The 25,899-nt window shown below is 46.1% G+C and overlaps 1 protein-coding gene and 1 long non-coding RNA gene across 4 annotated transcripts in view; one reads left to right on the top strand and one right to left on the bottom strand.

Moving 5' to 3' along the window:
- LOC143808550 (uncharacterized) overlaps positions 1-25,899 on the bottom strand; it is a 1,160,439-nt gene that overhangs the window by 638,530 nt on the left and 496,010 nt on the right. The window lies entirely within an intron of this gene.
- Positions 1-25,899, top strand: part of UGGT1 (UDP-glucose glycoprotein glucosyltransferase 1) — a 77,953-nt gene that overhangs the window by 43,427 nt on the left and 8,627 nt on the right. For all 3 annotated transcript variants that reach the window (XM_077291326.1, XM_077291324.1, XM_077291325.1), the window contains 10 exons: positions 2,017-2,223; positions 3,419-3,550; positions 5,225-5,355; positions 5,480-5,575; positions 5,835-5,937; positions 6,020-6,099; positions 7,681-7,870; positions 13,612-13,770; positions 16,001-16,086; positions 16,168-16,252. In XM_077291326.1, coding sequence (XP_077147441.1) covers positions 2,017-2,223; positions 3,419-3,550; positions 5,225-5,355; positions 5,480-5,575; positions 5,835-5,937; positions 6,020-6,099; positions 7,681-7,870; positions 13,612-13,770; positions 16,001-16,086; positions 16,168-16,252 — 1,269 coding nt within the window. The remainder of the gene's footprint in view (positions 1-2,016; positions 2,224-3,418; positions 3,551-5,224; positions 5,356-5,479; positions 5,576-5,834; positions 5,938-6,019; positions 6,100-7,680; positions 7,871-13,611; positions 13,771-16,000; positions 16,087-16,167; positions 16,253-25,899) is intronic.

The following is a 25,899-nucleotide window of genomic DNA, read 5'->3' as shown; positions in this document are numbered from 1 at the left end:
AGCAGGTTCACACTGAGCACATGTGACAGATGTGACAGAGTCTGGAGATGCCATGGAGAGCGATCTGCCTGCAACATCCTTCAGCATGACCGGTTTGGCAGTGGGTCAGTAATGGTGTGGGTTGGCATTTCTTTGGAGGGCCGCACAGCCCTTCATGTGCTTGCCAGAGGTAGCCTGACCTCCATTAGGTACCGAGATGAGATCCTCAGACCCCTTATGAGACCATATGCTGGTGCAGTTGGCCCTGGGTTCCTCCTAATGCAGGACAATGCCAGACCTCATGTGGCTGGAGTGTGTCAGCAGTTCCTGCAACATGAAGACTTAGAAGCTATGGACTGGCCCGCCCGTTCCCCAGACCTGAATTTGATTGAGCACATCTGGGACATCATGTCTCGCTCCATCCACCAACGTCACGTTTAACCACAGACTGTCCAGGAGTTGGCGGATGTTTTAATCCAGGTCTGGGAGGAGATCCCTCAGGAGACCATCCACCACCTCATCAGAAGCATGCCCAGGCATTGTACAGTAGAGGGGTCATACAGGCACGTGGAGGCCACACACAATACTGAGCATCATTTCCTTGTCATGAGGCATTTTCACTGAAGTTGGATCAGCCTGTAATTTGATTTTCCACTTTGATTTTGAGTATCGTTCCAAATCCAGACCTCCATGGGATATTCATTTTGATTTACATTGATAATTGTTATGTTTTATTGTTCTGAACACATTCCACTATGCGATGAATAAAAATTTTCAACTGGAATATTTCATTCAGAGATATCTAGGAGGTGGTATTTTAGTGTTCCCTTTATTTTTTTGAGCAGTGTATGTCCAGAACATTTCCAAAGACTTAAAGGGGTATTTTCAAGTTTCAAAGTTATCCACTATCCCATAACTTCTTGATCACTGGTGGTTCGACCACTGGGATCCAAGAACAGGGCTTTAAAAAGTCCCTGTGAGAATGGAGCGGTGAGGGATCCTACGTTCTGCCGCTCCATTCATTCTTATGGGAGAGACGGGGACCATTTGAGCGCCGTGATCGGCTATTTCTGGCGGTCCTATTAAGAATGAATGGGTTTGATCCACCACTGATCTGTTCACATGGGACTTGGGACCTGTGGGGGTCTCAGTGATCAAGAAATTATTCCCTATCTCCTGGATTGGGGATGATTTCCAAACTAAAGAATTCCCCTATGAGCAAATACAGGAACCCGGAGGCTTTTCAGCGGTGCGCTCCTGAACCCTGAGGATCAGGAGGCCTCTTTTAGTAGTGATGATTGGGCCAGGACTTGTTCTGGAATTCTGACAGAAATATCAGTGATCTGCAGTCCCTTCCCAACCTTCAATGGCTGATAGCAGGAAACAATAGAATACATTCAGCTGTACAGCTCATGGTGATAGGATAAACTTGAAAAAACAACAGAAAAATATTTCAGCTCACCCTTCAGGAAACATTTCCTCATAGTCCTTGCAAGATCCGAGCACGGAAAGAGCTGCTGCCCCAACCCTCCTGAAGTAATGTAATTGAAGAGAAGATCCAGCTCAGAAAGTATTTAAAGATAAAAAAAAATTCTTTATTCCAAAAATTATTAAAAATGGAAACACTGCATGTCAAAATCAGCGAAAAACATATTTACAGAGGGACATCCATGAACTAGCTGAACGCGTTTCGCACACTCGGTGCTGTGGACTAAGAACACCGAGAGTGTTCGAAACGCGTTCAGCTATTTCATGGATGTCCCTCTGTAAATGTTTTTCCCTGATTTTGACATGCAGTGTTTCCATATTTAATAATTTTTGGAATAAAGAATTTTTTATCTTTAAATACTTTCTGAGCTGGATCTTCTCTTCAATTACATTACTATAGGATATACTTGCAGACAGTGTACTGGTTGGTAACTATCTACATCCTAAAATGTAAAGTGCTGCAGAATATGTTGGCGCTATAGAAATACAATTACTGTTTCGTTATTATTATTAGAGTTAGCATCCCTGTTTTTTAATTTTCCTTTCTAGAAATCCAGCAACAATGTAAGAATCGGCATGATCAATAATCCCAGCCAGGATCCATCCTCTGAGACCACACGCATTGGCAGGGCCATCTGGGCCGCTCTCCAGACCCAGACCTCCAACAATGCCAAAAACTTCATTACCAAAATCATCAAAGAAGAAAACGCAAAAGCGCTGTTGGCAGGGCAGGACATTGCAAAGTTTGCCGTTGGGGTATGTGCTTTAGACATATGTAATGTATGTGAATCACGTCTTCACCATCAGCGTATGACCGGGCCGGTATGGCCCTTATGATGTGACTGCATGGTCCTATGCTAATCACCATCAGTGTATGGCCGGGCCGGTATGGCTCTTATGATGTGACTTCATGGCTCTGTGCCCTTCACCATCAGTGTATGGCTGGGCCGGTATGGCCCTTATGATGTGACTGCATGGTTCTGTGCTCTTCACCATCAGTGTATGGCCGGGCCGGTATGGCCCTTATGATGTGACTGCATGGTTCTGTGCTCTTCACCATCAGTGTATGGCCGGGCCGGTATGGCCCTTATGACGTGACTGCATGGTTCTCTGCCCTTCACCATCAGTGTATGGCCGGGCCGGTATGGCCCTTATGACGTGACTGCATGGTTCTCTGCCCTTCACCATCAGTGTATGGCCGGGCCGGTATGGCCCTTATGATGTGACTGCATGGTTCTGTGCCCTTCACCATCAGTGTATGGCTGGGCCGGTATGGCCCTTATGATGTGACTGCACGGTTCTGTGCCCTTCACCATCAGTGTATGGCCGGGCCGGTATGGCCCTTATGATGTGACTGCACGGTTCTGTGCTCTTCACCATCAGTGTATGTCCGGGCCGGTATGGCCCTTATGATGTGACTGCATGGTCCTATGCTAATCACCATCAGTGTATGGCTGGGCCGGTATGGCTCTTATGATGTGACTGCATGGTTCTGTGCTCTTCACCATCAGTGGCCGGCCGGTATGGCCCTTATGATGTGACTGCATGGTTCTGTGCTCTTCACCATCTGTGTATGGCCAGGCCGGTATGGCTCTTATGATGTGACTACATGGTCCTATGCTAATCACCATCAGTGTATGGCCAGGCCGGTATGGCTCTTACGATGTGACTGCATGGTCCTGTGCTCTTCACCATCTGTGTATGGCCAGGCCGGTATGGCCCTTATGAAGTGACTTCATGACTCTGTGCTCTTCACATCAGTGTATGGCCGGGCCGGTATGGCCCTTATCACATGACTGCATGGTTCTGTGCTCTTCACTATCAGTGTATGACTGGGCCGGTATGCCTGTTATGACGTGGCATCATGGTCCTATGATCTTCACCATGATTGTTTTGCCAGGCCTTTATGGTCCTTATGATGTGACTTCATGTTCTTCACCTTCCTCCTCAGGGAATGGATGTCAGTCTTTTTCGTGAAGCTTTTGAGTCTCCTAAGGTGGATTTTATACTCTCCCATTCTGCATACTGCCGCGATGTCCTAAAGCTGAAGAAAGGAGAGCGAGCCGTTATCGGCAATGGAAGGGTAAGTATCCGTGTGATTTCAGGTGCTCGATCAGCGTGTTTCTTCCAATAGTATCAGATATTTGAATTGTTGAGGCTTTTGCTCTACTTTTTCTAAACAGGGGTAATCCCGTATAGTCCTGTAACAACATATCCACATGGTGTGCCATAGATGTATATTGGACATGGCTCTCATGAATTGGGGCCCTTCACATGGGAGGAGTGGTCGAGGTCCGTTACAAATGATTCAGAATTTCCACCACCTCTCCACTGACAGCAGATCGTGTCAGAGCCCCGCTCTCGAGTTAAATGTGGGTCCTGCGTCTACTACACATTTATGGCATATCCCGAAAAAATGTCCTGACATTTGATGATGTTTATGGAGGTGATGAAAAAGTCCTTCTGAATGGAAACGAGACTTTTATGATTATTAAAGTCCAAAAAAAGAAATCCTTGAGCAACCTAAGCTCTGTAATTTATTAATGCAGATCAGTTATACGATGTGCCCCTCATTGTGAGGTGCCCTCTTCGGGCAGGGATTTGGCAGCGTCAGGTTTTCTATATAAGCACACCTATCTGCACAATGCTGTGTGAAGGGATTTGACGTACTGGCATATTTCAGTAGCCAAGCCAGCACCCTTTTATGTTGATGGAGAGTGCCGCTTCTTTCGCATACCGGTGGAGAGTGCCACTTTTTCCACATACCGGTGGTGAGTGCCACTTTTTCCACATACCGGTGGTGAGTGCCACTTTTTCCACATACCGGTGGTGAATGCTGCTTTTTCCACATACCAGTGGCGAATGCTGCTTTTTCCACATACCGGTGGTGAGTGTCGCTTTTTCCACATTCCGGTGGTGAGTGCCGCTTTTTCCACATAACGGTGGTGAATGCCGCTTTTTCCACATACCAGTGGTGAATGCCGCTTTTTCCAAATACCGGTGGTGAATGCCGCTTTTTCCACATACCAGTGGTGAATGCCGCTTTTTCCACATACCAGTGGTGAATGCCGCTTTTTCCACATACTGGTAGTGAATGCCGCTTTTTCCAAATACCGGTGGTGAGTGCTGCTTTTTCCACATACCGGTGGTGAGTGCTGCTTTTTCCACATACCGGTGGTGAGTGCCGCTTTTTCCACATACTGGTGGTGAGTGCCGCTTTTTCCACATACCGGTGGTGAGTGCCGCTTTTTCCACATACCGGTGGTGAGTGCCGCTTTTTCCACATACCGGTGGTGAGTGCTGCTTTTTCCACATAGCGGTGGTGAGTGCCGCTTTTTCCACATACTGGTGGTGAGTGCTGCTATTTCCACATACTGGTGCTGAGTGCCGCTTATTCCACATACCGGTGGTGAGTGCCGCTTTTTCCACATACCGGTGGTGAGTGCCGCTTTTTCCACATACCGGTGGTGAGTGCTGCTTTTTCCACATAGCGGTGGTGAGTGCCGCTTTTTCCACATACTGGTGGTGAGTGCTGCTATTTCCACATACTGGTGCTGAGTGCCGCTTATTCCACATACCGGTGGTGAGTGCCGGTTTTTCCATGTATTTGATATCTTGGCTAATCTTGGACACTTTTCTTGTGTGTGATGTAACCATGTTGTGACGTTATGGATTACACTGGTAAATACACCTTGGGTGACCAGACTTTCTTCTTTTCTGTTTATTGTGGACTTTTCATTCTACGTTTTTTATGTAGATTATTGGCCCTCTGAGAGCTGGTGAAATATTTAATCAAGATGACTTCCACCTTTTGGAGAACCTAATTCTGAAGACCTCTGCACAGAAGATCAAGTCTCAGATCCAGAAGCTTGGAGTGGAGGAGGATCAGTATGTCGTCCATATATTCCATCTGATCATGCCTTGCCTGTAGTCTCGTTGTGGTAATTCTGTAATCCCAGGATGTAAATGAGATGCAGACGCTCCATGTAACGTTATCCTTTCCTTTCTGCAGTGCCAGCGATCTGGTCATGAGAGTGGATGGCCTACTGTCCTCTCAACCAAAGGATGAGGGAAGAGTTGACTATGTGCTTACTGAAGATCAGCACAGGTACAGTGTCATCCCCAAATACTGCTGTATGCAGCATTTATACCCCTCTGTATAGTGAAAAGTGCCGGTACCCCCAGGTAATAACCCCAGGTAACGACCATGCTGTGCGACGAGGAGGTGCCCATGTTTGGTGCTATGAGACTCCTCCTCACATTGGGCATTGTGGTGGATCTTCTTTCTGGGGTACATGAGCCAACTTCAGAGAATCCAGATTTTTTTTTGTATGTTTTAGTTGTTTAATGAATTTCTGCATTTTCAGTGCCGTTAAGATAAGACCTAAAGAAGGCATGATGTACTTTGAGGTGATGGCTATTGTGGACCCAGTGACAAAAGCGGCACAGAGAATGGCACCTTTACTTTTGGTACATGTTTCAGCTTTAAAAGCCAAAAATCAGTAAAGGGGACCTCTGACTGGATGTCATTTTTTACTATCTGTCATTCCAGGTTTTGAATCAAATCGTAAATATGAACTTACGGGTGTTCATGAACTGCCAGTCCAAGCTGTCGGAAATGCCCCTGAAGAGGTAACAATGTGGTTGCTACTGACTTTTTCACAGATCATATTTTTTTCCAATTTATCTAAATCAAGTTGGCAGCGGGCCGATCACCATTTAAAGGGGCATTAAAGGGAGTCCAGAAAATAGCCAAGGAAGTGCGTTCAGCTATTATCAGAACACCCATAGTAGTTAGTGGAGAAGGGCAGTAATGCGGGTCCTCCGCTCCATCTAGTGCCATCTCCAGATAGATGCAGATGCCTTATTTTAGGGGCAGATCCATAATGTCCAAATCATGCAAATCCTTTAAAAAGGTGCTGTCCTGGGGTCAGACCCCTCTAGTTTAGGTTATCTATCAGGCTCAGTTTACATTTGAGTCTATGTTTGCTGTATGCAGCAAACTTATCCAAAAGCCTCCTTCATATGACGGAGGAGAACATTGTGTCCTTTTTGGCCTCTGTCAGACGGGTATATGTTGGTATACCGTGGTGTGATTTGGAATAGCGTAGTAGAGGTTTTTTCTCTGTTATAAGTTGGGAGACGTCTAACGTACCACTTGTGATCAGAGCCTTACATATATTAATGAGAACAGGCCAGCACGGAGCACGGACAGATTTCTGTGATGGTCCTGCCAATGCATAATGGTCCTTACAGATGCTCGCTATCAGATCACACATTGAGCGGCAGTAAAAAATGACTTTCTCCAGGTGGGATGTATAAGCCCTAGTACTGCTCTACAGTGGGAGGGTGGCACTCTCGTGGCCTACATGGTGTTACTTCATGTTGCCTTGGTGTCTTGCACCCGTTGGCTCTAATGCAGCTTCCGTAGAGCAGCAGTGTCAGGCTCACCTAATGAGGTGGATCCACGAAGCCTCAGTTCCGGGTGAGCACACCGTCCCTGGGCGCTGGTGCAGCTGGCAGGAGGAACGCACGTGGGGAGCGAGGACTGGGCACACACGGGAAACTCAGGAACAGTAGTACAGGTGAAATGGACCAAAGAAAGGATTAATGTAATACTGAGTCCAACTGTAGTTTGTTTGCTGCAACCTGTGGTTTAATGCAAGATGGCAGTGTGAAGGTTAACCTGCTGAGCTTGTGGAGCATGCCAAACACAGTACATTAGGACCTTCATCCTACGAAACAGGTATGTGTCTTGGTAGGCCTTATATAGGCCTAGGGAGATGATATCCTCAAGCCACCCTGAGTAACTTACAAAACCTGACGTGGAGACAGCAGAGGGCAGCGGACCCAAGGGAAGGAAGCAGAGCCCAGGATAGGTGTGTAACAGACAGATTGATTATACACACTGACAAAATGGCGAATGAAACCAGTGTACTGTGCACGTGAGGACAGTAATCCCTATCGGCACGGGCACTTCTCAGTACAGTATCGCTGTCCTTGGCGAGTACATGGGACCAATGTTTTTTCATGCTTCTATAGTTCATGTAACTGAGCCCAACTCCTACTACTGATATAAATGTGATGGCAGAGCAAAGTACAGACTGGAGCAGCGAAACTTCATGTAACTCCAGCCTAAATCCTTTCTACAAACCACTTCGAATACAGCTGTAATATTATATGTCACCGTAACAGCGTCTCTCTGTTTTTCAGCTTTTACCGGTACGTGTTGGAACCAGAGGTTGTCTTCACCTCCGACCATAAGATAGCACCAGGTCCTATTGCTAAGTTTTTGGACATGCCCCAGTCCCCTCTCTTCACTCTGAGCCTGAACACCCCGGACAGCTGGATGGTGGAGTCGGTGCGGACGCCATATGACCTGGATAATATCTATTTGGAGGAGGTAATGATATAACGCACCAATATGGCTGCTTCTTACTCTAAGCCGAGCAACGTGTACAATGGTGCGCAGCATCCAGACACCAGGAATGCAGCACGTCTCATTACTGCGCTCTTTAATGTTTAGTTTTCCTTTATACATTTCTGTTTAGGAGGAAATATACATTGTGACGCCATGAACATGTAGTGTATATAGATTGGAGTGAATTCATGAAGACTGGCTTTTCAGTAGTCGCTGAAGTCAAATCTCTTAATCTGGCTGTCCGTATGCCACAAGCCGAATTCAGCATCATGTGTGAGCTGTCGTTGATTAGAGAGATATTTTACACATTTTTCGGGGATTAGTGATAGTAAATCTGCCAGGCCGTGTTTGGCCAGGCCCCCTCCAAGCCATGGCCACGAAAAGTGGTGACCTCAGAGTAAAAATGCAAATAGTCACAATTGTTGTGCAGTGATGAAAGAAAGTTGATGCTGAAGCCTGTGATAGATCCTTTCATAGTCATTGAACGGTGAAAATCAATTATCCTGCTGATAGTCGATAACTTGTGCTCACTGGGCAACACCTTTATAAGAGACCTTCCCCTCACCCATTTTTATTAGTGAAAACATCCTGAAAACTGAAATTGAACTATTTAGACCTTTTCTTAGTGCATCCTTCAGCCTCCTCAATTGCCATCCTCTGCCCTCCACTTGGAGCGCTAAATCCCAATACGACATTCCTCTGTGGGATCCGAGTGCTCACAGTGTCAGTGCGTGGTGCAGGTGTGCTCTCATCCCTCTCCTGCGTGTACCGGCCGCTGGCTGCACAGTGGATCACAAAGCAGCGGATTACCGATGCAGACAGGAGAGGGAAATAACACACACACACTGACTCTGCGTGTGCATGTTCTCATCCTTCTCCTCTGTTTGTTGTCTGCTGCTTTGTGAGCGGCCGGGATTACACGAGAGGGGTGAAAGCACCAATAATGATATTTCCCTCTCCTGTCTGCATCGGACATTTGCTACTTTGTGATCTAGTGTGCAGCGAGCGGCCATTATACACAGGCGGAGGATGAGAACTGTGTCCCTGCAGACCCTGACAGTGCCTGTTCTTGGCCCCTGCAATGTCCATATATAAGGCAGATAGTAATTGAGGGGCCGCAACAGTGCCCCAAGCCCTTGGCCACAAGGGTGCACTGAAGCCCCTCTAGGCCCATAGATGTATGCAAACACGATAGGACATTTACATTGCATTTCTGCTACATAGAATATACTTGGCCAACTTTTGTGTTATGTACCTTCATTGTATAAGTTGGCCATTAATGTGGTTGTCCACTACTAGGACAACCCTTTTTGATCTAAATGTTTGGCCCCGATAAAATAAAAAACCTATACTCGCCTATACGGCGCCCTTCCAACGGGGTCAGCGCTCACGGTCCCGGGGCTCTCGTGCGGTGTTGTGACACGTGGTGCCCAATTAGCGCTGTCGTCACTGTCTCCACCTGCATACGTATTGAACATGAAGAGAAATCCAGGGATCAGCTACAGCCCTGACCCCTCTTCATGTTCCATCCATACATAGGTGGAGACCGTGACGGGCGCCGGAGTCACGTGTCACACCTGAAAGGTGGTGGCTGTATCTCATATTGGCCAAACCTAGTGACAGATTCCCTTTAAAGGTTATGTTTTAGGGGTCTAATTTGTTTTGTGGTTTCTGAGACTGACCATTCCCTTGTATTGGGGGTGGGACCCTGTACACTTACTCTTTGGCATCGGTAGACTCTGAAAGGAAACATCCTATGACAGCTGGGGCTTCAGTTCCCCTTGTTAAATTGGTTTATTCATTCCCAGGAGGAAGATGAGAGGAACGACACAATGCAGAGGTTCAAAAAAAAAAAAATTCTTCAGAATTGTTAGCTCAAGAGGGATACAAATAAAAGTAATAAATCAGAAGTGTCAGGATCCTTTGTAAAGGGAGTTTATCAAAATATTAAAATAGTTTTATGTTACATGTATTTGTTCTACAAATTAGTATTTCTTTTTTTCCATATTACTATATTAAATAATATTCAGAAATCTTGCAATATTCACACTGGCCACTAGGCCTAATATAAGACTTAGATTTTCTGTATGAGGCTTTTCAGCAGTCTCATCAGCAGAGGCAGGAAGACAATGGCAGGTAACACTGCAGTATACAGCTGATAACCCAGGATCCAGCAGTCACAATAATCAATTTCACCGCTCCATTACTCCCTCTTCCTTCACAATGACTTTTCACCAGATCTAACAGTATGAGGAAGAATGAGTCGAATATTTGGCCGAGTGTGAAAGTTGTAAGATTTCATAATTTTTATTTTAATATTGATTATGATATGAAAGAAATACATTTAATATAAAAATGTCATTGAAACACGAGGGCATTTTCTAATGACAGTCACATTGTTCTGACTTTTGTAGGTTTTGCACGAGTCAGGCAATTTGGACGTGGGGTTTTGCACTTTCTCCTATGTATGATTCCCACGTGTCCTCTTTGCTTGCACTTACTCCTATGTATGATTCCCACGTGTCCTCTTTAGTTGCCCTTGCACCTTTGTATGATTCCCACGTGTCCTCTTTAGTTGCCCTTGCACCTTTGTATGATTCCCACGTGTCCTCTTTAGTTGCACTTGCTCCTTTGTATGATTCCCACGTGTCCTCTTTGGCTGCACTTGCCCCTATGCATCATTCCCACATGTCCTCTTCAGTTGCACTTGCTCCTTTGTATGATTCCCACGTGTCCTCTTTAGTTGCATTTGCTCCTTTGTATGATTCCAACGTGTCCTCTTTGGCTGCACTTGCCCCTATGTATGATTCCCACGTGTCCTCTTCGGTTGCACTTGCTCCTATGTATGATTCACACGTATCCTCTTTGCTTGCACTTACTCCTATGTATGATTCCCACGTGTCCTCTTCGGTTGCACTTGCTCCTATGTATGATTCCCACGTGTCCTCTTTGGCTGCCCTTGCTCCTTTGTATGATTCCCACGTGTCCTCTTCAGTTGCACTTGCTCCTATGTATGATTTCCACGTATTCTCTTTGCTTGCACTTGCCCCTATGTATGATTCCCACGTGTCCTCTTCAGTTGCATTTGCTCCTATGTATGAATCCCACGTGTCCTCTTCAGTTGCACTTGCTCCTTTGTATGATTCCCACGTGTCCTCTTCAGTTGCACTTGCTCCTATGTATGATTCCCACGTGTCCTCTTTAGTTGCCCTTGCTCCTTTGTATGATTCCCACGTGTCCTCTTCAGTTGCACTTGCTCCTATGTATGATTCCCACATGTCCTCTTCAGTTGCACTTGCTCCTATGTATGATTTCCACGTGTTCTCTTTGCTTGCACTTACTCCTATGTATGATTCCCACGTGTCCTCTTTAGTTGCCCGTGCTGTTTTGTATGATTCCCACGTGTCCTGTTTAGTTGCACTTGCTCCTTTGTATGATTCCCCACGTGTCCTCTTTGGCTGCACTTGCCCCTATGTATGATTCCCACGTGTCCTCTTTAGTTGCCCTTGCTTCTATGTATGATTCCCACGTGTCATCTTTGGTTGCCCTCGCTCCTTTGTATGATTCCCATGTGTCATCTTTAGTTGCACTTGCTCCTCTGTATGATTCCCACTTGTCCTCTTCAGTTACACTTGCTCCTATGTATGATTCCCACGTGTCCTCTTCAGTTGCATTTGCTCCTATGTATGAATCCCACGTGTCCTCTTCAGTTGCACTTGCTCCTTTGTATGATTCCCACGTGTCCTCTTCAGTTGAACTTGCTCCTATGTATGATTCCCACGTGTCCTCTTTAGTTGCCCTTGCTCCTTTGTATGATTCCCACGTGTCCTCTTCAGTTGCACTTGCTCCTATGTATGATTCCCACATGTCCTCTTCAGTTGCACTTGCTCCTATGTATGATTCCCACATGTCCTCTTCAGTTGCACTTGCTCCTATGTATGATTTCCACGTGTTCTCTTTGCTTGCACTTACTCCTATGTATGATTCCCACGTGTCCTCTTTAGTTGCCCGTGCTGTTTTGTATGATTCCCACGTGTCCTGTTTAGTTGCACTTGCTCCTTTGTATGATTCCCCACGTGTCCTCTTTGGCTGCACTTGCCCCTATGTATGATTCCCACGTGTCCTCTTCAGTTACACTTGCTCCTATGTATGATTCCCACGTGTCCTCTTTAGTTACACTTGCTCCTACGTATGATTCCCACGTGTCCTCTTTGGTTGCACTTGCTCCTCTGTATGATTACCACGTGTCCTCTTCAGTTGCACTTGCTCCTCTGTATGATTCCCACGTGTCCTCTTCGGTTGCACTTGCTCCTATGTATGATTCCCACGTGTCCTCTTTGGCTGCACTTGCCCCTATGTATGATTCCCACATGTCTCTTCAGTTGCACTTGCTCCTTTGTATGATTCCCACGTGTCCTCTTCAGTTGCACTTGCTCCTATGTATGATTTCCACGTGTTCTCTTTGCTTGCACTTACTCCTATGTATGATTCCCATGTGTCCTCTTCGGTTGCACTTGCTCCTTTGTATGATTCCCCACGTGTCCTCTTTGGCTGCACTTGCCCCTATGTATGATTCCCACGTGTCCTCTTTAGTTGCCCTTGCTTCTATGTATGATTCCCACGTGTCATCTTTGGTTACCCTCGCTCCTTTGTATGATTCCCATGTGTCATCTTTAGTTGCACTTGCTCCTCTGTATGATTCCCACTTGTCCTCTTCAGTTACACTTGCTCCTATGTATGATTCCCACGTGTCCTCTTTGGTTACACTTGCTCCTATGTATGATTCCCACGTGTCCTCTTTAGTTACACTTGCTCCTACGTATGATTCCCACGTGTCCTCTTTGGTTGCACTTGCTCCTATGTATGATTCCCACGTGTCCTCTTCACACTTGCTCCTATGTATGATTCCCACGTGTCCTCTTTGGTTGCACTTGCTCTTATGTATGATTCCCACGTGTCCTCTTTGGCTGCACTTGCTCCTATGTATGATTCACACGTGTCCGCTTTGGCTGCACTTGCTCCTATGTATGATTCCCATGTGTCCTCTTCGGTTGCACTTGCTCCTATTTATGATTCCCCCCTTTCTGGCTGCACTTGCTCCTATGTATGATTCCCACATGTCCTCTTCGTTTGCTCTTGCACCTATGTATGATTCCCACGTGTCCTCTTTGGTTGCACTTGCTCCTCTGTATGATTCCCATGTGTCTTCTTAGGTTGCACTTGCTCCTATGTATGATTCCCATGTGTCTTCTTTGGTTTCACTTGCTCCTATGTATGATTACCACGTGTCCTCTTCGGTTGCACTTGCTCCTCTGTATGATTACCACGTGTCCTCTTCAGTTGCACTTGCTCCTCTGTATGATTACCACGTGTCCTCTTCAGTTGCACTTGCTCCTCTGTATGATTACCACGTGTCCTCTTTGGTTGCACTTGCTCCTATGTATGATTCTCACATGTCCTCTTCGGTTGCACTTGCTCCTATGTATGATTCCCACGTGTCTTCTTCGGTTGCTCTTGCTCCTATGTATGATTCCCACGTGTCCTTTTCGGTTGCACTTGCTCTTCTGTATGATTCCCACGTGTCCTCTTTGGTTGCACTTGCTCCTCTGTATGATTCCCACGTGTCCTCTTCGGTTGCACTTGCTCCTCTGTATGATTACCACTTGTCCTCTTCAGTTGCATTTGCTCCTATGTATGATTCCACTTGTCCTCTTCGGTTGCAGGTGGACAGTATTGTAGCAGCAGAGTTTGAGCTGGAGCATCTCTTATTAGAAGGGCATTGTTTCGATGTTTCCACCGGACAGCCTCCTCGTGGACTACAGTTTACTTTGGGGACAGCCACCAATCCTGTGATTGTGGACACCATTGTCATGGCCAATCTTGTAAGTAGTAGTGAACCTTGTAAGTGGGCAGTGGCTATGCCACCGTGGCATTACCGCTCGCTGCCTGGTGAACATTTAAAGGGACCCGTCAGTCAAATGATTCTTAGGATAGGAGCGCTATAGCCAAGTTCTGGAGAAGCCCCTTCAGTAATGGTGTAGAATAGAGTACTAATGTGGCCAGCAGGGGGCAGCATCACATAGTGAGATATAAAGGCTCATCCAGACGTGCACATTGGTCCGGGATTGTCCGCAGTCTCCAGGACAGCTTCAGGGATTTTTATTAGACTGTCACTCTCGGGTCTGGAGAGCTGCGGCCAGTCCGTGCATTGCCGCCCGATGTTGGAGCAATGTGCATGAACAACTGAGTGAGCCCTAAGGCACCATGACTCCTCGTCTGGCACAGTACATAGAAGCCATGTACAGTTGTTGCCAAAAGTATTGACACCCCTGCAATTCTGTCAGATAATACTCAGTTTCTTCCTGAAAATGAATGCAATCACAAATTCAAAAACACAAAAAGAATTGTCCTAAAGCCAAATTGGATATAATTCCACACCAAACATAAAAAAGGGGGTGGACAAAAGTATTGGCACTGTTCGAAAAATCATGTGATGCTTTTCTAATTTGTGTAATTAACAGCACCTGTAACTTACCTGTGGCACCTAACAGGTGCTGGCAATAACTAAATCACACTTGCTGCCAGTTGACATGGAATAAAGTTGCCTCAACCTCTGTCCTGTGTCCTTGTGTGTACCACATTGAGCATGGAGAAAAGAAAGAAGACCAAAGAACTGTCTGAGGACTCGAGAAACCAAATTGTGAGGAAGCATGAGCAATCTCAAGGCTACAAGTCCATCTCCAAAGACCTGAATGTTCCTGTGTCTACCGTGCGCAGTGTCATCAAGAGGTTTAAAGCCCATGGCACTGTGGCTAACCTCCCTAGATGTGGACGGAAAAGAAAAATTGACAAGAGATTTCAATGCAAGATTGTGCGGATGTTGGATAAAGAACCTCGACTAACATCCAAACAAGTTCAAGCTGCCCTGCAGTCCGAGGGTACAACAGTGTCAACCCGTACTATCCGTCGGCGTCTGAATGAAAAGGGACTGTATGGTAGGAGACCCACTTCTTACCCCGAGACATAAAAAAGCCAGGCTGGAGTTTGCCAAAACTTACCTGAAAAAGCCTAAAACGTTTTGGAAGAATGTTCTCTGGTCAGATGAGACAAAAGTAGAGCTTTTTGGGCAAAGGCATCAACATAGAGTTTACAGGAGAAAAAAAGAGGCATTCAAAGAAAAGAACACGGTCCCTACAGTCAAACATGGCGGAGGTTCCCTGATGGTTTGGGGTTGCTTTGCTGCCTCTGGCACTGGACCACTTGACCGTGTGCATGGCATTATGAAGTCTGAAGACTACCAACAAATTTTGCAGCATAATGTAGGGCCCAGGGTGAGAAAGCTGAGTCTCCCTCAGAGGTCATGGGTCTCCCAGCAGGACAATGACCCAAAACACACTTCAAAAAGCACTAGAAAATAGTTTGAGAGAAAGCACTGGAGACTTCTAAGGTGGCCAGCAATGAGTCCAGACCTGAATCTCATAGAACACCTGTGGAGAGATCTAAAAATGGCAGTTTGGAGAAGGCACCCTTCAAATATCAGGGACCTGGAGCAGTTTGCCAAAGAAGAATGGTCTAAAATTCCAGCAGAGCATTGTAAGAAACTCATTGATGGTTACCGGAGGCGGTTGGTCACAGTTATTTTGGCTAAAGATTGTGCAACCAAGTATTAGGCTGAGGGTGCCAATACTTTTGTCTGGCCCATTTTTGGAGTTTTGTGTGAAATGATCAATGTTTTGCTTTTTGCTTCATTCTCTTTTGTGTTTTTTCATTTAAGACAAATTAAATGAAGATAATAATACCAAAGAATTTGTGTTTGCAATCATTTTCAGGAAGAAACTGAGTATTATCTGACAGAGTTGCAGGGGTGTCAATACTTTTGGCCACAACTATACATACTCTGGAGTGCGGCGCATGGCTTAATCACTGAATTCAGATTTTTTTGTTCAGGCCCATTAGTACAGGTGTATAACGTCCGGCCCCTCACCATGCCATCTGCCGTCATCATCATTTGTGATAGAGTGGCTTCAGTAGGTGTGATGTGAAGGGGGCACATACTAATGTCTGTAAACTGTATAGAATTTTACCTTTCCTCTCCTTTTTTTTCACTTTTAGGGTTATTTCCAATTAAAAGCCAATCCTGGTGCGTGGGTTCTCCGACTGCGGAAAGGCCGCTCCGAGGACATCTATAATATATACAGGTGGGATTACTAATCTATTCTCCCTAGGGCAGTATGGCGGTGTCCACACCAGCCTATGTCTTAGAAACTTTTCTCTTTCAGCCATGATGGAACAGATTCTGCCGCCGAGGACGAAGAAGTAGTCGTCATTCTTAATGATTTCAGGAGCAAAACCATTAAAGTCAAAGTAAGTCACGTGCCGCCGTTCTCCATTACTGCAGCGAACGTCTGTATTGCATTTTTCTCACAGTGGACTGTAAGCGTATCTGATACTCATTGAATTTGGGTTCTGCCGTGACGATACGTTATTAAAGTGCTTATAAAAAAAAATCTTTCACCCGCCCACAATGGCAGGCACAGTAAGGCGACATTTCCTGTTTCCTGCATCTCGCTTGTCTGCTTCACTGTATAGACTGGGACAGTATGAGCATGGTCATCTCATTATTTGAGGCAGGGGACTGTTGTGAATTCCGTCTGGGCTCCCTCTGGTGGCCTTTAGCGATACTGCGGGTCTGGAGATGGGCTCAGCTGCCTCATTTCCTGCTTTGCTGGTTCCTATTTAACTCCACCTGCACCTTTGTTTGTTGCCTGCTGTCGTTGTATTCAGTACTGTTTCTGATCTCTCTGGACTTCCTTGTGACCTGTCTCCATCCGGAGAAGCTAAGTCTTGCTAGTTCATGTTTGCTCATTTTTCTCTTGAAAATATGTTTCATTATATGATGAGTTCAGTCCAGCTTGCTTATATGTGATTTTTTGCTTGCTGGAAGTTCTGGGGTGCAGAGTGCGCCCCTCACATCGTGAGTCGGTGTGGGGGTTCTTGTATTTTCTGCGTGGATAGTTTTTGATAGTTTTTGTACTGACCGCACAGATCCCTTGCTATTTTCAGTCTATTTAGCTTTAGCGGGCCTCATTTGCTTAAACCTGTTTTTCATTACTACATTTGTATTTTCCCCTTAACTCACCGTTATTATTTGTGGGGGCCGTCTAAACTTTGGGGTCATTTCTCTGAGGCAAGTGAGGCTTGGCTTTCTCTCTAGGGGTAGTTAGTTCCTCAGGCTGTGACGAGGCGTCTAGGTTTTTAGGTAACGCTCCACGGCTGCCTTTAGTGTGTATTGGATAGGTTCAGTGTTGCGGTCAGTATAGTTTCCACATCCCCAGAGCTCGTCCTAATATTCTGGTTTTCCTATCAGGTCAGTTTGGTGATCCTACCACCGGATCATAACAGTACAGCAGGCCACTAAAGAGTTAATGCATCGCAAAAGAGGGATAAGAGAAATCCTGAGTTCATTTTTTTTTTTTTCTGCAGTGTGTCTAGCCTCTCTCCTCCCCTTAATCTCTGGGTGGTTCAGAATTCAGCTGCAGCTATGGACCTTCAGAGTCTTCTAGTGTGGATCATCTCACTGCTAGAGTACAAGACATTCAGGATTATGTAGTTCGCAGTCCTTTGTCAGAGCCTAAGATACCTATTCCTGAGTTGTTCTCCGGAGACAGATCTAGGTTTTTGAACTTTAAAATAATTGCAAATTATTTCTTTCTCTGAGACCTCGTTCCTCTGGTGATCCGGTTCAGCAAGTTAAAATTATTATTTCTTTGTTGCGTGGCGACCCTCAAGACTGGGCATTCGCCCTGGCGCCAGGAGATCCTGCATTGCGTAATGTAGATGCGTTTTTTTCTGGCGCTGGGTTTGCTTTATGATGAACCTAATTCTGTGGATCAGGCAGAGAAAATCTTGCTGGCTTTGTGTCAGGGTCAGGATGAAGCAGAGGTTTACTGTCAGAAGTTTAGGAAATGGTCTGTGCTCACTCAATGGAATGAGTGTGCCCTGGCAGCGATTTTCAGAAAGGGTCTTTCTGAAGCCATTAAGGATGTTATGGTGGGGTTCCCCACGCCTGCGGGTCTGAGTGAGTCAATGTCTTTGGCCATTCAGATTGATCGGCGTTTGCGGGAGCGCAAACCAGTGTACCATCTGGCGGTATTTTCTGAGCAGAAGCCTGAGTCTATGCAATGTGACAGGATTCTGACCAGAATTGAACGGCAAAATCACAGACGTCAGAATGGGTTGTGCTTTTACTGTGGTGATTCTGCTCATGTTATCTCAGATTGTTCTAAGCGCACAAAAAACTTCGCTAGGTCTGTCACCATTGGTACTGTACAACCTAAATTCATTTTGTCTGTTACTTTGATTTGCTCCCTGTCATCCTACTCAGTTATGGCTTTTGTGGATTCAGGTGCCGCCCTGAATTTGATGGATTTGTCTTTTGCCAGGCGCTGTGGTTTTGTCTTGGAGCCTTTGCAATTCCCTATTCCACTAAAGGGAATTGATGCCACGCCATTGGCCAAGAATAAACCTCAGTACTGGGCTCAAATGACTATGTGCATGACTCCTGCACATCAGGAGGTGATTCGCTTTCTTGTGTTACATAATTTGCATGATGTTGTCGTGTTGGGTCTGCCATGGCTGCAGGCTCATAATCCAGTCCTGGATTGGAAAGCAATGTCTGTGTCAAGTTTGGGTTGCCAGGGGATTCATGGTGATGCTCCTTTGGTGTCAATTGCTTCTTCTACTCCTTCTGAAGTCCCTGAATTTTTGTCGGACTACCAGGATGTATTTGATGAGCCCAAGTCCAGTGCCCTACCTCCTCATAGGGATTGTGATTGCGCCATAAATTTGATTCCTGGTAGTAAGTTCCCTAAGGGAAGACTTTATAATTTGTCTGTGCCAGAACATGCCGCTATGCGGATTTATATCAAGGAGTCTTTGGAGAAGGGGCATATTCGCCCGTCCTCGTCCCCTTTGGATGCGGGGTTCTTTTTTGTGGCCAAGAAGGATGGTTCTCTAAGACCCTGTATAGATTATCGCCTTCTAAATAACATCACGGTCAAATTTCAGTATCCTTTGCCACTGTTGTCCGATCTGTTTGCTCGGATTAGGGGGGCCAGTTGGTTCACCAAGATAGATCTTCGTGGAGCGTATAATCTTGTGCGTATAAAGCAGGGCGATGAATGGAATACAGCATTTAATACGCCCGAAGGCCATTTTGAGTACTTGGTGATGCCTTTTGGGCTTTCTAATGCCCCTTCTGTGTTCCAGTCCTTCATGCACGACATCTTCCGAGAGTATCTGGATAGGTTTATGATTGTGTACATGGATGATATTTTGGTCTTTTCTGATGATTGGGAATCTCATGTGAAGCAGGTCCGGATGGTATTTCGGGTCCTGCGAGCCAATGCCTTGTTTGTGAAGGGCTCTAAATGTCTCTTCGGAGTCCAGAAGGTTTCCTTTTTGGGCTTTATTTTTTCTCCTTCTACCATTGAGATGGATCCAGTCAAGGTCCAGGCTATTCATGACTGGACTCAACCTACATCGGTAAAAAGTCTTCAGAAGTTCTTGGGTTTTGCTAATTTTTACCGTCGCTTCATCACTAATTTTTCCAGTGTGGTTAAGCCGGATTTGACTAAGAAGGCTTCTGATGTGACGAATTGGTCTCCTGCGGCCGTGGAGGCCTTTCAGGAGCTCAAACGTCGGTTCTCTTCAGCTCCTGTCTTGCGTCAGCCGGATGTCTCTCTACCATTCCAGGTCGAGGTTGATGCTTCTGAGATTGGAGCAGGGGCTGTCTTGTCACAGAGGAACTCTGATGGCTCTGTGATGAGGCCATGTGCTTTCTTTTCAAGAAAGTTTTCGCCTGCCGAGCGGAATTATGATGTTGGTAATCCGGAGTTGTTGGCAATGAAGTGGGCATTTGAGGAGTGGCAACATTGGCTTGAGGGAGCCAAACATCGTGTGGTGGTCTTGACTGATCACAAGAATTTGACTTATCTCGAGTCTGCTAAATGGCTAAATCCTAGACAGGCTCGATGGTCGCTGTTTTTCTCCCATTTCAATTTCGTGGTTTCATACCTTCCGGGTTCGAAAAACGTGAAGGCTGATGCTCTTTCTAGAAGCTTTGTGCCTGACTCTCCGGGAGTTTTTGAACCGGCTGGTGTCCTCAGAGAAGGGGTGATTTTGTCTGCCATCTCCCCTGATTTACGACGGGTACTGCAGGAATTTCAGGCCAATAGACCTGATCGTTGTCCAGCGGAGAGACTGTTTGTCCCGGATAGATGGACCAGTAGAGTCATTTCCGAGGTTCATTCTTCGGTGTTGGCAGGTCACCCTGGGATTTTTGGTACCAGAGATTTGGTGGCTAGGTCCTTTTGGTGGCCTTCCTTGTCGCGGGATGTGCGTTCCTTTGTGCAGTCCTGTGGGATATGTGCTCGGGCCAAGCCTTGCTGTTCTCGTGCCAGTGGTTTGCTTTTGCCTTTGCCTGTCCCGAAGAGGCCCTGGACGCATATTTCCATGGATTTTATTTCGGATCTTCCAGTCTCTCAGAGGATGTCTGTTATCTGGGTGGTTTGTGATCGTTTTTCTAAAATGGTCCATTTGGTGCCCTTGTAGAAAGAAACGGTGTGGATCCAGCTCCGGGATAAAAATGCAAAATTTTATTTAAACATTTAAAACGCTGCTAGAACATGACCAGCATGAAGATGACGGAGAGCAACCAGCACCTAGACGCGTTTCGGGCAACAAAGATGCCCTTAGTCCTCAGTGAGGACTAAGGGCATCTTTGTTGCCCGAAACGCGTCCAGGTGCTGGTTGCTCTCCGTCATCTTCATGCTGGTCATGTTCTAGCAGCGTTTTAAATGTTTAAATAAAATTTTGCATTTTTATCCCGGAGCTGGATCCACACCGTTTCTTTCTACATACCAATCAGTGTTGTGGCAGCAACACTCTGTATCCGTGCTCGGACTGACTTCTACCATCTCGTCTGAACTTAGGGTACTGTCACACAGTGCAATTTTGATCGCTACGACGGCACGATTCGTGATGTTCTAGCGATATCATTACGATCTCGCAGTGTCTGACACGCTAATGCGATCAGGGACCCTGCTGAGAATCGTACGTCGTAGCAGATCGTTTGAAACTTTCTTTCGTCGCTGGATCTCCCGCTGTCATCGCTGGATCGTTGTGTGTGACAGCGATCCAGCGATGCGTTCGCTGGTAACCAGGGTAAACATCGGGTTACTAAGCGCAGGGCCGCGCTTAGTAACCCGATATTTACCGTGGTTACCAGCGTAAAAGTAAAAAAAAAAAAACCGTACATACTCACCATCTGATGTCCGTCAGGTCCCTTGCCGTCCGCTTCCTGCTCTGACAGATCCGGCCGTACAGTGAGAGCAGAGCGCAGCGGTGACGTCACCGCTGTGATCTGCTCTCACTTTCCGGCCGGCAGACAGTCAGAGCGGGAAGCAGACGGCAAGGGACCTGACGGACATCAGATGGTGAGTATGTACTGTTTGGTTTTTTTTACTTTTACGCTGGTAACCACGGTAAACATCGGGTTACTAAGCGCGGCCCTGCGCTTAGTAACCCGATGTTTACCCTGGTTACCCGGGGACTTCGGCATCGCTCCAGCGCCGTGATTGCAACGTGTGACCGCAGTCTACGACGCTGGAGCGATAATCATACGACGCTGCAACGTCACGAATCGTGCCGTCGTAGCGATCAAAATTGCACTGTGTGACAGTACCCTAAGGGTGAGCTGAAATACCGTTCTTTTTTCATGTGCATTTGGTGCCCTTGCCTAAGCTGCCTTCCTCCTCTGATTTGGTTCCACTGTTTTTTCAGAATGTGGTTCGTTTTCATGGTATTCCTGAGAATATTGTGTCTCATAGAGGATCCCAGTTTGTGTCCAGATTTTGGCGGTCCTTTTGTGCTAAGATGGGCATAGAATTATCTTTTTCATCGGCCTTCCATCCTCAGACAAATGGCCAAACCGAACGTACTAATCAGACCTTGGAGACTTATCTGAGATGTTTTGTTTCTGCTGATCAGGATGACTGGGTGACTTTTTTGCCATTGGCTGAGTTCGCCCTCAATAATCGGGCTAGTTCTGCTACTTTGGTTTCGCCTTTTTTTTTGCAATTCTGGTTTTCATCCTCGTTTTTCCTCAGGTCAGGTTGAGCCTTATGACTGTCCTGGGGTGGATTCTGTGGTGGATAGGTTGCAGCAGATTTGGAACCACGTGGTGGACAATTTGACGTTGTCACAAGAGAAGGCTCAGCGCTTTGCTAACCGCCGTCGCTGTGTGGGTCCCCGACTTCGTGTGGGGGATTTGGTGTGGTTCTCTTCTCGTTATGTTCCGATTAAGGTTTCCTCTCCTAAGTTCAAGCCTCGTTTCATCGGTCCTTATAAGATTTTGGAAATCTTCAACCCTGTGTCATTTCGTTTGGACCTCCCAGCATCATTTGCCATTCACAATGTGTTCCATAGGTCGTTGTTGCGGAGATATGTGGTGCCTCTGGTTCCTTCTGTTGATCCTCCTGCTCCGGTCTTGGTCGAGGGAGAATTGGAGTATGTGGTGGAGAAGATCTTGGATTCTCGTGTTTCGAGACGAAGGCTTCAGTACTTAGTTAAATGGAAGGGCTATGGTCAGGAGGATAATTCCTGGGTTGTCGCCTCTGATGTCCATGCGGCCGATTTGGTTCGTGCCTTTCATTCGGCTCGTCCTGATCGGCCTGGGGGCTCTGGTGAGGGTTCGGTGACCCCTCCTCAAGGGGGGGTACTGTTGTGAATTCCGTCTGGGCTCCCTCTGGTGGCCTTTAGCGATACTGCGGGTCTGGAGATGGGCTCAGCTGCCTCATTTCCTGCTTTGCTGGTTCCTATTTAACTCCACCTGCACCTTTGTTTGTTGCCTGCTGTCGTTGTATTCAGTACTGGTTCTGATCTCTCTGGACTTCCTTGTGACCTGTCTCCATCCGGAGAAGCTAAGTCTTGCTAGTTCATGTTTGCTCATTTTTCTCTTGAAAATATGTTTCATTATATGATGAGTTCAGTCCAGCTTGCTTATATGTGATTTTTTGCTTGCTGGAAGTTCTGGGGTGCAGAGTGCGCCCCTCACATCGTGAGTCGGTGTGGGGGTTCTTGTATTTTCTGCGTGGATAGTTTTTGATAGTTTTTGTACTGACCGCACAGATCCCTTGCTATTTTCAGTCTATTTAGCTTTAGCGGGCCTCATTTGCTTAAACCTGTTTTTCATTACTACGTTTGTATTTTCCCCTTAACTCACCGTTATTATTTGTGGGGGCTGTCTAAACTTTGGGGTCATTTCTCTGAGGCAAGTGAGGCTTGGCTTTCTCTCTAGGGGTAGTTAGTTCCTCAGGCTGTGACGAGGCGTCTAGGTTTTTAGGTAACGCTCCACGGCTGCCTTTAGTGTGTATTGGATAGGTTCAGTGTTGTGGTCAGTATAGTTTCCACATCCCCAGAGCTCGTCCTAATATTCTGGTTTTCCTATCAGGTCAGTTTGGTGATCCTACCACCGGATCATAACAGGGGACTTAATGACCACTCCTCCATTGTTCTACTCTAGTCCTAGATAAACAATATAGACCTAAATAATGCTGTGTATGCAACTCCTCTGTTAGGCTAACAGACCCTCCTCCATACAGTAACAATCTCCAGGAAAAGAAGGATATGTTCACACATTGATTTCTTGCTGCTTTTTTTTCTGCTGCCCAAACCTGATCTCTTGGCAGTAAATAAGCTGCTGCCAAAACGTAGGTTTTACTCCCCTTCTTGCTGCGTTTTTGCTGCATTCTCAGAATCCCAAAGTTCAGCTTTGCTTCCATCTTGCGAGCATAAACAATACAAGGTGATGTGCCGCCAATGCAAGACATATGGGAAACCATAAATCATTTTTGGAAAAAAGGGCAGTTTGATCAAATTATTTATGGGAAAATACCTTTTTTTATGTTTATTAGGTAAGGTATGGTTTACTTTTAACACTTATCATTAGAAAGAAAAGGTTTTTTATGTTTGAAAAATAGTGATTATTCTGAACAAAAATGCTGAATTCATGTATGAAGTGCAGCCATAAACTAAGGTTATGTGACTTCATGAAAAAATACACAATCGCAAATGTAAAAATAAAAATAGCTGAATTGGTCGGGCATTGTTTACTTTCACACATGACTAATTTATTTATCACTAATTTAATGAAACTGTGTTTAGAGTGGGGAGAAACATATGGATTGCTTTAAAAAAAAAAAAAAAAGTGCAGATTACATTACAATAAAAAAATACTTACGTTCATGCTCAAATGACAACACTAAGATATGATGGTTTATATTTTGGAAAATCTCCCAAAGCAATGGGTTTCACATTCTGCTGTACCTGCATTTTTTTCACCGAAAACTATTTTTGCCGTGCTTTTACCACTACTCATTGCTTTCTAGGAGTGAAAAACTCTGAAAGAAGGGACAGGCTGCAGTTTTCTAAAATGCAATAGCGTACCAATTCAGTGAGAGGAAAAAAAACAATGTCTGTGCGTGACATTTCTGAAATTTCCTAACTTTTGCTGGTACTGTAAAATGCAGCTTAAAATTTGCATTAAAAAATCTGCAAAAACTCAACATGTGAACATGGCCTTTGTATGCTTATACTTTTTTGAGCAATAAAGAGGGTTTCCCCATGAAAGACACTTATCATCTGTGTCCAGTATAGGTAATAAAAGTCTGGTTTCTGTAGGCCTTGCTTCTAAGTCCTCCACCGTCACTAGGGACTATATGGAGCGGCATGGTCATGCATGATTGCTGCCGTTCCTATAATGGGGATGGGCTGAGAAAAGCAAAGCCGCCTATGTCCGTCCTAGAGACTCTGCATGCAGCCGCCGTCATGCTCCGCCATTCTGCTCCATTCAATGCCAGCTGTTCGGATCAATGTCCCTTAGGTGGGACCCCAGCAGTCAGGCCTTTGTCACCTTTCCTGTGCATAGGTAATACATGTATTTAGTGGGAAAAACTCTTTAACTCCTATTCACTGCAGCTTCCAGAAGGCACAAACATTCTATCCAATGTCTGCCCATGCAATATGGCAGCTCGCAGAAGGCACACATAGTCTATGCAGTGTCTGCCCATGCAATATGGCAGCTGCCAGAAGGCACACATTCCATCCAGTGTCTGCCCATGCAATATTGCTGCTCCAAGAAGGCACACACAGTCTATGTAGTGTCTGCCCATGCAATATGGCTGCTCCCAGAAGGCACACACAGTCTATGCAGTGTCTGCTCATGCAATATGGCAGTTCCCTGAAGGCACACAGTCTATCCAGTGTCTGCCCATGCAATATGGCAGCTGCCAGAAGGCACACAGTCTATGCAGTGTCTGCCCATGCAATATGGCAACTCCCAGGAAGCACACACAGTCTATGCAGTGTCTGCCCATGCAATATGGCAGCTGCCAGAAGGCACACAGTCTATGCAGTGTCTGCCCATGCAATATGGCAACTCCCAGGAAGCACACACAGTCTATGCAGTGTCTGCCCATGCAATATGGCAGCTGCCAGAAGGCACACAGTCTATGCAGTGTCTGCCCATGCAATATGGCAGCTGCCAGAAGGCACACAGTCTATGCAGTGTCTGCCCATGCAATATGGCAGTTCCTTGAAGGCACACAGTCTATGCAGTGTCTGCCCAGGCAATATGGCAGCTTCTAGAAGGCACACACAGTGTATGCAGTGTCTGCCCGTGCAATATGGTATCTCCCAGGAGGCACACACAGTCTATCCACTGTCTGCCCATGCAATATGGCAGCTCCCAGAAGGCGCACACACAGTGTATGCAGTGTCTGCCCATGCAATATGGTATCTCCCAGGAAGCACACACAGTCTATGCAGTGTCTGCCCATGCAATATGGCATCTCCCAGAAGGCACACACAGTCTATCCACTGTCTGCCCATGCAATATGGAATCTCCCAGAAGGCACACACAGTCTATCTAGTGTCTACCCATGCAACATGGC

This window comes from Ranitomeya variabilis, chromosome 2, assembly GCF_051348905.1.
Source record: "Ranitomeya variabilis isolate aRanVar5 chromosome 2, aRanVar5.hap1, whole genome shotgun sequence".
NCBI classification, from domain to species: Eukaryota; Metazoa; Chordata; class Amphibia; order Anura; family Dendrobatidae; genus Ranitomeya; species Ranitomeya variabilis.
The sequence above is the reverse complement of the archived record's forward strand: the minus strand, read 5'-3'. Positions and strand labels throughout refer to the sequence as shown.